The sequence below is a fragment of the Panthera tigris genome, chromosome D2, assembly GCF_018350195.1.
Source record: "Panthera tigris isolate Pti1 chromosome D2, P.tigris_Pti1_mat1.1, whole genome shotgun sequence".
In the NCBI taxonomy this organism is placed as follows: Eukaryota; Metazoa; Chordata; class Mammalia; order Carnivora; family Felidae; genus Panthera; species Panthera tigris.
In genome coordinates this window covers 73657546-73669888 of record NC_056670.1, presented here as the reverse complement: position 1 = coordinate 73669888, position 12343 = coordinate 73657546, and the positions used below count along the sequence as shown (strand labels likewise).

The 12343-nt window shown below is 39.7% G+C and overlaps 1 protein-coding gene across 12 annotated transcripts in view; it reads left to right on the top strand.

Moving 5' to 3' along the window:
* RAB11FIP2 (RAB11 family interacting protein 2) overlaps positions 1-12343 on the top strand; it is a 37743-nt gene that overhangs the window by 3895 nt on the left and 21505 nt on the right. For 8 of the 12 annotated variants that reach the window (XM_007084851.3, XM_042960036.1, XM_042960035.1 and 5 more), the window contains exons 2-3: positions 2479-2921; positions 3663-4131. In XM_007084851.3, coding sequence (XP_007084913.1) covers positions 2479-2921; positions 3663-4131 — 912 coding nt within the window. Of the gene's footprint in view, positions 1-2478; positions 2922-3662; positions 4132-4839; positions 7186-12343 lie in introns of those variants that run through there. The other 4 variants (XR_006208985.1, XR_006208984.1, XM_007084852.2 and 1 more) reach the window with 3 other exon arrangements.

The following is a 12343-nucleotide window of genomic DNA, read 5'->3' as shown; positions in this document are numbered from 1 at the left end:
AACACACTCACGGAATTATAGCTTGGTTGTGTTAAAAGTAGAGTTTTAGAAAAAGCATTCAGTAAACATTTATTGAGTGCAAGGCAAACTCTTCAAGTAGCTTACCCTTTAGCAGTAGAAAACCTGTGCTGCCTTCCTCTTTGGCTGTCACTGTCTCTTGATTAAATAGAGTGTTCTATAACATGTGACCAGCCCTGCCTTTAATGTTACTAACATATGTGGTTCATCACATAGGAAAGAGCAACTGTTTTCATGCACATGTTGTTCATCCACTTGGATGTTTTCCTTATTGAACTTTAATCTAACATTGGGAAGTTACTTACCGTTTGTGCCTCAATTTCCTCATCTGTGAAAAGTGGATGTTAAATTAGATGATGGGTTTGGCCTTATCTCTGAAATTCAGTGAGTTCCGATTACTTTTACCCTCTTCCATTTATTGGGTTATTGGTTTACTGGTTTATTTTTTTTCTCAGATTTGCTTTGATTTGTTATATACATGAAAGTCCTACATGCTTAGGTTTTTTGTTTTGTTTCTGGTATGTTTCTTGCAAAGTGTGTTTCGCTTATTTTGTGTATATCCCAAGATGGTACAGAATATTTCCCTCCATTGGAAGCATTTCTCCCCTATTTAAAATGGCTTTATTATCCCAAACTGGGAATTAATAACCGGGTATAGAACCTTGTTTCATTACCAAGCTCTTCAAGTGCTAAGTTCTGTATTGTTCAGGGTTTTCTATTCCACAGAGTTTATTGCTGTCATTTCTTATTTCTAGTCCCTGTGTCTTCAGATTTCACCATTGGCCTCAAGGGCTTTTCTCAGTTTAGGGTCTCTGATTAAGGCTTTCTACTATAAAATATTTTATTTTAATAAATTGCTTGCTTTGATGCAACTAAATCTTAATTGATTGAAATGCCTCAAATTAATGACGAAAATATTTCTCTTGTGTGCCGCTTGCTAAGATGTGGCTGGTATATATGCTATGTGCTAATTTCCTCTCCTGCCTGGAAAGACCCGTGAACCAGTCTTCACTTGGTGTGTGGTAAACATAAGCTGCTTCTTGGGTATCTTCTTAGTAACAAGGAGAGAAAGTACTAATGTAAACTTCGATCAGAGTTCCTTTGTAGCTAAGAAAATCTGTTACACTTTATTAGAGCTGTATTTAAGTACTAACCTGTGTGCGGTTTATGCTTTGTTGTTAAGTAATGGGAAAACACTGTAGAAACTTTCTTCTAGGCTCGATTTTGCAAATTTTTTTCTTTTTCTTTTGGCTGTTTTCCCTATAGAATGACCACTTGTCACACTGGCAACTGAAGACTTTCTCATGGATAAAAGTACTGTGAACAAAACCAAAATAAACTTTGCCTCTTATCCAGTAGCCCCCTCTTATCCACGGGGCATCCGTTCCAAGACCCCAGTGGTTGCCTAAAAGTGTGGCTAGTACCCCACCCTAGATACACTATGTTTGTCCCTATATATGCGTGCCTGTCATAAAGTTTAACTTATAAATTAGGCACAGTAAGAAATTCATAATACAACAGAACAGTCGTAACATATGCTGTAATAAGAGTAACGCGAATGGGGTCTCTCTCTTCACATCTCTTACTGTCCTGTAATCATCCTTCTTGTGATCATGTGAGATGATAAAATGCCTCCGGATTGAGACGAAGTGGGGTGAGTGATGTAGGCTTCGTGACCTAGCATGAGGCTACCGCCGACCTTCTGAGGAAGTACCAGAAGGATCATCTTCTTCCAGAACGCGGTTGACCACTGGTGACAAGCCGTGGAAAGTGAAACCGCGGATAAGGGGGACTCCTGTAACGTCATTTGACAGCGGGCAGTGCAATTCGGCGAACTGACTAAAAGCAGAAGATTTGGCCCCAATTAAGAGAATTTTTATTTGCTATTGTTACGGTGGCAATAGCAAATGAAGCAAGTCCATTCTAACAAGAAGCATTTAGGCTTTCTCTTTTCTTCAAAACCCTTACAAGAGTTATTACTAATTGTCACTTCCTACGTTTTACACATTTTTCAGATTTTATTCAGGAGAAGGCTTTGACCCACTTCATGTGAATCTAAATTCACATCACATGTAATTTTCATGATTAGCAAACTCCAGTGCAGTGGTCTCCAGTATCAACAACATTCTTTTAGTAGTTTTTAGAGAAGAAATGTTTGGGGGTTGGGGCTAAATGTGTATTTGTTAAAAAATGGGATCCTTTATCATTTTACAGTGCTCAAAAGTAGTTTGTATTGATGAATTCTTTCAGTAGTCTTTACCTCAGTGTCTTTTAACCTTAAACAGTGTTCTTGGGCCACTAGCAACATTTACGTCAGATGGACACATAATCACTGTCATGCTTAGAGTGCCTTGATTTGTAAGAATAGCTTAGCCTGAAAAGCTATTTGTACATAACAAGCACATATCCTCTCTTTGTTACATGTTACAACCCAGTTTTTTTTTTTTCCTTCTCTTTAAGGTGGTTTAGATTAGAATCCAAACAAGGAAAAAGAGCCAAAAACAGGGGTGAGATAAAGGTCAATATTCAATTCATGAGGAACAATATGACAGCAAGTATGTTTGACTTATCAATGAAGGACAAAACAAGGTCTCCTTTTGCAAAATTAAAAGATAAGATGAAAGGTAGAAAAAACGATGGGACATTTTCTGATACGTCTTCTGCCATCATTCCAAGTTCTCACATGCCCGATGCCAGTACTGAATTTTCAAGTGGTGAAATGCAGATGAAATCCAAACCAAAAAAGCCTTTCCTTTTGGGTCCTCAGCGACTCTCTTCAGCACATTCGATGTCTGATCTGACTGGGACCCACATATCTTCTGAGAAGCTGAAGTCTGGCACCGCTGGTCAGACACATCTTCTTGGACGCCAGGTAGATTCCTTCGGAGCGGTTCCGGAAAGTGGTAAGTGACACTTTCTAATCGTAGCCTCACTGATCTGAACTACCCTTTTAATTTTCAGAGTTTCACTTAGAAAATTAGAAAATTAAAAATTGCAACTTCTTGATAGTTTTCAAGTTTAGTTATCAAATCTTTGTTGAGTGCTGACTATCCTCAAAATTGATGTTTATTAAAGGCAGAACTTGTCTGCATTCAGCATTGTGGTTATGTTAAGTGATAACAAAAATAAGTCCCAGTTGCTTTTCATAGCCTGGATTCTCTCTCTCTCTCTCTCTCTCTCTCTCTTTTTTTTTTTTCTTAATTGCTGTTTCTTCAGTCTCGGAAGCCTGAGACGTAAATGGATATTCCATTTAATCAGAAAGTTCCTAGAAGAAAAACCTTGCGTGTGCAGGAGTAGGAAAGTATATTTAATGCTAATGATGAAAAACGTCTTTGAGAATTTATAGCACCATCATGTCCACCAGAACCTCTGGTTTTGACATTATAGTGTGTTTATATGATTGTTTCTTTCTGAGCTGAGTAAATTACTGACTGTCTAGCAATATGCTAATTATTAATAGCCTGCCTACTTCAGACTGCTATACTTTAGCATTTTAAGATTGTTTTCCTTGATTATTTTAAAGGTTAATATCTTTAAATAGCTAATTGCTCTCATTCTAAAAGCAGCAGTGTGCACACAGAATCTGTCAAGTTGCATGATGCGATGTGTCACTGATTATGTACTAACTACAAAATTGTTTGCAGGAAGTCTCAAATCTCCACACAGAAGAACATTAAGCTTTGATACTTCTAAAATGAACCAACCTGACAGCAGTGTGGATGAAGGTGACTCGTCTTTCGGAAGACAAAATGACCCATTTACAAATGTGACTGCTTCATTACCCCAAAAATTTGCAACACTGCCAAGGAAGAAAAATCCATTTGAAGACAGCAGTGAATCCTGGGACAGCAGCATGAATTTATTTTCAAAACCAGTTGAAGTAAGGAAAGAAAATAAAAGGGAGAAAAGGGAGAAAGTTAGCCTGTTTGAAAGAGTGACTGGAAAAAAAGATAGCAGAAGATCTGATAAACTTAACAATGGGGGATCTGATAGCCCTTGTGACTTGAAATCACCCAATGCATTTAGTGAAAATCGTCAGGACTATTTCGATTATGAGTCAACTAATCCGTTTACAACAAAATTCAGGGCTTCAAATATAATGCCATCTTCAAGGTAAGCCTAACATGGGGGAAGTTGGGCTATTTTGAAAAATAGCATCCTTAAAGTATCAAATATCCCTTTAAAAATACTTGAATGTTTTAAATTCCTTTTATTTGACTTGAACAAAATTCTTATCTTCTTTTTATAATTAATTATGGAGCCAGGAATCATTGCATACATCTTTGGAATTGAACTTTTTATCTTAGAAGGATAAAAGATTCTTAATCCCTACCCTAGTCTGTTTCTACTTATGTGAGCCAGAAACTCAACTGAAACTTGTGAAGAGAGCAGTGTAGCTTTTGATGAGACATGGTGAGAGTGAATCACCAGTGGGTGTTCATTTAAGCCAGAAATTTAGGTGATATGTTGTGTTTCTAGATATTATTTTCCAGGGATTAGTTCATGGGCTCTCTGGAGAGGATTAGTGGACCATAGCAACCCGTGGGCTATTTTCTAAGAACAGCTGGCTCATGTTAGGTCTTACTGGTTTTCGTAGTAGGTGTCACCTGCCTTTAGCAAGTGGCTCTTTAGAAGTAGCTTTTCTTTGTGAATGTTTACTGGAACTTTGTGACCCTTGTGGGTACTGTAAATATATCAAAGTGTATCTATATGATGATTTGTAGTCATGGGAATGATCACTCTCATGGTAACGATAAAGGTTAGGTTTTCAAAATCTGAGTTCTCAGTTACGCATATAACGGTACTTTTCTTATTCCTTAGTACAAGTTGGAACTGCGAATATACCTTTAAATGAGATTATGGATTTTGCAGAAGTACACCGTGGAACAGCTGATTAAAGAAACCTTAAGCAAAGGCTAAGATGAATGTATTGGAATCCTAAGCAATTATAGAATAGTATCGTAGAGTGTCTGCCGTGGGAAGTAGAAGTTTTTCCTCAAGGCAGTAATGTCTAGAATGCAGACCGGAGCGGGAACCCTGGCTCGCTACCTCTGTGACCTCTATAAAGCTCATCATCTCCATCTTTGAAACAAGGAAAAGAATACCTACCTGGTAGGACTGGGTGATGATAAGTTACAAATCAAGTACATGGTATAAAGCCAGGGCCCAGCTAGGGAACCCGTGAACGGTAGCTGTTATTATGTTTTATATACTGTCATATCATACTTTATTCAAAAGCAGTGCTTTGTTTTGTCCCACTGTAAGCGAAAAATACAGTGCTAACAAGCACCCGTTTAGACGGTACTCTCCCACCTGTCTTCCGATCTCCTAATGACGCGTTCGAGTAGGCATTTAACATTTTCACGGGAAACGTGTTTCTTTCGTTTTCGTTTAGCAATAAATATTTGCCATGGCTTTAAAAGGTATTGTTCGGTTTTCTTTATAAACTACACTCCAAAGAAATAGATTTTTATCATGTGGTATTAATGTTTTATTGAGTCCGTAGTTTTGTTATGCCGCTCTCAAATATTTCATTTTGGGATTTTACATAGTATATTGCATATATTAAGTCCTAAATTACAGGGGTAAATAGGAATATATTTGCTTCTCCCCACTTTCACTGAACTTCTTTTTATGAAGAAGATAATTAAAAACAACTGAGATAACTTAGAGATTGGATAATTTATATAATTTTAGAGTCAAAGAAAAGCAAGAAAAATGGGAAATGATAGGAAAATAATGTTTTTAAATTATGGCAGCATATGGAAAAAGTAAGTGTCCTCAGCTCTTTAATTGCCCTTTACTTGGGCTGTTCACATGGACTGCCACAGATTTGAAAAGTGAGTGTGGCATTTTGCCCGATTCAGGCTTTGTTTGGGTGATTTCAGTACGAGCGCTATTTCTATCAGAATTAGAGTTGTTTCTTGATATATGCATAAAACGCTCGCAAGCATTTAAAAAAAAAAACCAAAAAAACAAGATTTAAAAATTTTATTTCTCTTCTCCCTATTCTTTGGGATGTCAGGTATGAGGATAACAACCATCCAGGTTCCTGGGAAGTTAACCTTTCATCTGTGTACAAACCATGTTTGTGGTAAATGTAACACATTTGGAATAAAAGGGTTGCGGGTTGCTCTAATTTATAGTGTAAAGAAGGAGGATCGACTATAAATAGATCTTGGAAAAGAAAGCAGTTCAAACTTCCAGAAAGCAGCTTTATCTTGAGTGGAATTTGGAGAATACGGTCAAGGTAGTTATGTCGTTACGTAACAGTATGTTCCTGTTTCTCGTCCCGACATCAGCCCTCAGTGATTGGAGACATTTTAGATTGCTCATATTAATATCTCCACCGAAGGCACTTTTGAAGCTATGGACTCCTATCACTAGGTCGTGTGCTGCAGGTTATTTTTTTCCAGTTGTGCTAAATCGATCTGTTTAGAGTCTCCTGGACTCTTGGGACTAGTGTCCGCGAGAATGCTGAGCAAAGTTGAGGGTAAACTGGGTAGCTGTGGAACTGGATCGTGTTCTTTGTGATGTCTCTGGCTCACCTGTGATGGCAGGTGCAGGGAGGCCGTGGTATTGCCCTGCATGTGCGTAGCGTAGGATTAAAACTGGAAGGGGCCAAGAAACACTTTCTTAGACATCACAGTTTTTCTTAGTAAAAAGTGAAATCCACCTGAAGAAAGCACCTTGTAAACCACAAACAAATACGGTATTTTGCTTCTGTCCTTGGAATAGGTCCTACAGTCTTGCATCAAACTGATAGGAGAAATGAATCAGGCTTTTTGTGGGATTACTCCAACAGAGAACGGGGGTTCACTTGTCCTCGCAGTCACTGACTTGCAGTCTCTTTCATGTCCCTGCCCCTCTTCTTGGAAGCCCGGCCTGCTCTTTCTAGGGAGGCGGAGAGGGTAATTGATCCGTGTGCTGCAGCATTTTCTTACGTAAGTCTTCCTTTCTGCGGGCCTCCCATCGTTCGCTGATACAGGCTGGTCACTGTTTTCCCTCCCGCCGCCGTGGAGAACTTGAGGGCAGTGCCCCCATGGCATTCGTGTTTCTGCCCCGAGTCTCCAGCCTGATGCTTGGCAGGTAGCAGGTGTTAGAAAAAAACATTTCTGAATGAATGAATACAAAGCTTGGCAGACCAGTTTCCTAAAATGTGCTTTTATTCCTTCAGTCTCCTCTTCCAGCCCAGGGTGGGCTGCAGAGATCAAGATCTTCTGGGATGTGGAAGACAGAGCCACAAAGGCAGATACGTGCGTTTTTTGTGTACAACTAAGCAGTATTCAGAATCTGAGTGTGTTTAAAGGACTCCTGAAATGTAATATTCATACCCTAAATGGCACATTTTCTGGAGTTCCTTAAGAACCCAGTGTTAGGCAAGTTACCAGCTGTAACGTAATAACCCCAGATCTCAGTGGCTTATCACCTCTCACGGTACAAGCATACAGCTCCGTGTCGTTGCCTCCTGACTCACGATGCCGGGGACGAGGGAAGCCAGTGTTTTGCTCCCTGCAGCCGTTCAGCGCCACCCTAGTATTCTGGAACCAGGCTCCTCCTTTCTTGTGCCACCATTTACCACCTTGTCTCCAAGGTCAGGCGGCAGGCAAAGCGAGCGGAGGCCCCCACGCAGCACGCTTTTATGTGCCTGGCCCGGCCGTGCTGTACGTCACTTCTGCAGATGTCCCCTTGGCCAGAGCGCAGTCACGTCCCAGCCTCAGTGCAGCCAGTGAAGAAATCGGGCTCAGCGATGGACCCGGAAGAAGCTGAATGGGGTGCGGTGAGTACACCGCATTGACTTTGTGGTCTGTGCCGCTTCTGAAAAGCCTGGATGCCGTTGAACACTCGGCATGCTGCAAAGCGCCTACTGCACGTGGACTGGGAGGTGCAGTTGGAATTCTTGCCATTTTCAGGAAGATGTTTCATCGCTTTATGATGGGTATCGAGTTATCTGTGATTTAAAATTGCCACGCTTGCTTTTTGTAATTACAAATCACAGGTGCTTTGGCATCATCAGCATCAACTAATGTGTGGTTAACTCCACAATTCGTAAAGTCGTGCCTGTTTGCATCAGCAGTATATAATTTTCCGAAAACAAAAAACCCCTGCGTGTTTGTTGCACCATTTTTAAATAATCTGTTCACAGCCATTTCTTCTATAACACGGGGCCGGTCTTCCAGTGGAACGTGGAAGGGGTGGGTGTGTTCAGCACACGTGATGCCCTTTCTTTTCAGACGGACACAGACCCTTAGTTAGGTGGGGACATGTGACGAAGTTCTGGCTTAATGAAGAGTTAGCCGAAGAGATGTCGACCATCTTCAGGTCTGTTCGTGAAAACGTACCGGATAGTCGTCCACGTACTGTTGCCTCTCTTCCTCACTACCTTAGACCAGGGCGTTGGCAAACAAGCCTCGGGGGCCAAGTCTGGCTCGCTGCCTACTTTTGTAAGGAATGTTTCAGTGGAGCACAGCCTACCCGTTGGTTTATGGGTACTTTTGTGCTACAGTGGTAGAGTCAAGTAGTTGTAACAGAGGCTGTATGGCCAGGAAGGCCAAAGCCAAAGGTATTTATCATTTGGCAGTTTAGTGAACTAGTTGGCGGAGCCCCAGGCTAACTGAGTGGAGATCTTTGAGAAGGGCAGAGCCATAAGAGAGGGGCAGCCTGTGTCCCTGAACGCGTGTGGAAGGCCACCTAACGAAGCATAACTGGTTAAACTTGTCTGAATGATCCATCCTCAGAATATTAAGTGAACTGCAGTGTTTGCATTTACTTCTCACAACCCTTAGCACTATTATTAATCGTTAGGGTACAGGGGCCATGGTAACAGGTGTGCTTAAAAAGCCTAGTTGAAAAAGTTGAAGAACCGCTGATTTGTAACACCAGATCCAGACTTCCTAAGCTACCTAAGCTTCGTAACAGCTATGCTGAATTCTTCTTTTGTGGGTGCCCCACAGCACCTACATCGGTGCACATCCTTAGTGCTGATCATCAGGGGCTCCTGGGGACTTCTTTTCAACTTACAGTTTGTTGGGTCCTATCTCATACTGAGTTAGAATCTTTAGTGGAATGGGCCCTGAAATAAAAATCAACATCTTTAAGACTTAACCACTGATTCTCAGTCAGGTTTAACAATCACTAATCTAAATTATATCATGTATTTCCTAAGAGCTCAGTAAGTACTCATTGATGAATAGGAATTAGGAGTCCTGTTGGTGAACTCATAGTTGAATAGGTGACATCGTCATGTCAGTTTTGCTGACAGGGCCTTCGCTGAGGCGGAGGCCAAAGTAAGGAGATCAGCTTGACTGTAATAGGGATGTGGAGAGGACTATGAGATTTGGCCGAATAGCTAAGACACATCTAAATCATTGTAGGCATTGAAATGTCTGACGGTTTAATATTTATGGCCTCTGTGCATGATTTTTTCTCAGGGTTCAGGTAAAACCTAGGCATCAGTAGTGATGAACAACACTTACAAAACATGCGTGTGTTTATACGCTACCTATAATAACTTGAAGAGAGACTCTGAGATGGGTGTTCTTCTGAGCCTCCGTGAAAAAGTGTAGGATTGAAGAACTCTACCCAGTCAAGGGAATTCGTTAAGGAGAAAGTTCATTGGGTATGTCTTATTCTGAAATTAAAAAAAAAATACACAGTCGATAATATAAGCGTACCCTGTATGGAGAGCTGATGTTTGATGTTAAGAGAGGAAGCTCGTCGGAGAGCAAGAACTTACGGGAGGTATTTTTACTGGAGAATTTCATTTTGGGAATATCCTTCCGTTTGTGACTCCCACAAAGAACATGCTTTCCCTTCATTATTTTTCCGCCTTACTGTAGTTGTGAATACCATGTGGCAAAAAGTCTCAGTTGCTCTATGTTCACTTAATGGTATGTTTTATAATATCATTCCGGGTGTTACTGATTTTATTGGAGCATATATGCATGGATTTCCATTGACAGTATTTGCTGTGGAAAACCCTGTGTGCCCCTTAGCTATTTTTTAGGACAGTGCAGAAATAGTGTCTGAGATCAAGAACTCCTATCTATCACTAGTATTTTGTAATTTTGCATGACAGAATGCCTTTTACTTTTGGGATCACATTGACCTACTTCCCTTTCTCCCTTCTTTCTTTCCTTAACTAGTCAATTCCTGTCTATGGTTGTATCATACCTTTCTTAGAAGGTATAAAAAATTGTTACCTAGAATGTATATTTAAATGTGTTTCTTATTTTCACAAATCACCAATCACCATAGGCTTATAAGCGTGTAATCATTATTATGGAGTTGCAGAACATGTTCATGAAAAAAGGACTGTTTACTATAGGCCTACATTTTGATTTTAAAAAGTTATAGCGAACAAATGCTCCTAAAGAAATAATCCCATTCATAGTTTTAAAATCTTCATTTTTATAACACTCCTTATGGACCTTTTCTCCCCCTCGCGTGTGAATTTACAACTCAGTCTTTGGCGTGGTAAACCTTAAAGTGCATGAGGTTTATTTTAATAGCAGAATTTACTTTTTGTTTGTCTAATATTAAAGATAATTTTGCCTATTATTCATGACAGGCTATACACCTTTTACATAGCTGAAAACTTGTAGCCTCATTTATGAGACGGAAAACAAAAACTTTTGAGGTGATTTTTAGAGCCATTAATCCATTAGTGTCCCGGGATTTGCAGAAATGTGTCCAATGAAACAGTGACTGGGAACACGGAATATGCAGTATGATGAGTTCCCTTAACACTAACTAGAACTTTCCTGCCGAACTCCCCAGATGCCACTTGAAACTTTTTTTACCCTTTGTCATCCTAATACTCATTATAATAGCTCTCATTAATTGGTACATTTCCCGATGGGTTAATTTGCAGATACCAACCATGCCGTCCTTTTGCTAACTCACTAATGCAAATTGATATTTATAGACTTCAAAATTGAAAACAAAAAAAGCTCCATAACGAAAAAAGACGAAACTTTGTTAAGTTATTGTTGTTGTTGTTGTTGTTATTTTGAGCTGAGAGATTAAGATACAGAGAGATTTTGTGAGAGAAGCAAACCAGCCAAAAAAATCCACAAAAACTACTGTAGGCTAATAAACTGATGTGAAAATTTCTCAATTTACAGCACTTGACAGGTGCTAAAAGAAAAGCATCTTTAATTTTAATGTGTTGTTAGGACCTCTTTAGAGAGACTGTACAAGTTATTAACAAGGTCCTCTGAGACAGGAGACGGGTAATTAACAAGACCTATGGAGATATAGTTTAGGTAATTAACGAGCTCTTAGGCACTGGACACAGGATAACACAGCGAGTCCAATAGTTAAAGAGAACAAGTTGTTATGATGTGATCAAATACAAGCTATAGTATATAAGTCCCCTTGAGATTGCTGATAGGAAAGTATTAAGATTATATTCTAGTGACCCCAGTGCACCAAATTTTGTAAATCAATATGTAAATTTTAATTTTTAAGATAGAATTTGAGAGGATTATTTCTTTGTAAGACCAACAAGCAGGGAAGCTTGCTACATATAGATTAATAATCTTTGTTAATCGCCATTAATGAACCTGTGCATTATGAGAACAATACATTGGAAAGACACAAATGATATGATTCTAATTGTTTTAGACATTTGCTGTTCTGTTTAGTCTTTACCTGTCTCCTGTCGGCTAAAATTGTCTATTCCAAATTGACCTTGCTTTCCTCATTCCCTTTAAAGCTCTCAGGATCAAGGCCAGAAAGGCAACTGTTTTTCACCAGTGTAGCTTTTATATAATATTCACAGGTCCCTCCAGTCATGCTCTTACGGTACTTTCTAGAGATTCCCAATTTCAGACATTTGGTGTGTTTTTTTTCCTGCATAAATTTGAAATTGTTGGGGTATGCATCGATTTTTGGTTCAGAAGACTCCCACAATCAGCGGACCTTTATTATAAACATGTTATACTCTGAAGATTAAGAATAAAAAGAAAGCCCTTGCAGGTCTCCTGATTCTTTCCATTGCCTCCTCAGGGTGACTAGTCCAAGGCCTTCCAGATGATTTACTCTAAATTTCAGATCTGAGAATCAAATGGTATTTTCATTTGCGTTATTTCTGGATACTTACTATATACAGGAAACTCAGAGGTTATCAAGGTATAAATCCTGCTCTTAGAGTTCATAGAAGCAGGCATGTACGTATTAGGTCTCAATTCCATGCTAAGGACTGGACATTGTATAGGCACTGGGGAACCGTGAAAGATATTTAACTTAGGTTGTGATAGGATCAGAGTAATTATCTTAGCTAGCCCTGGAGCTTGGGGACTCTGGTGGGGACATGAATGGG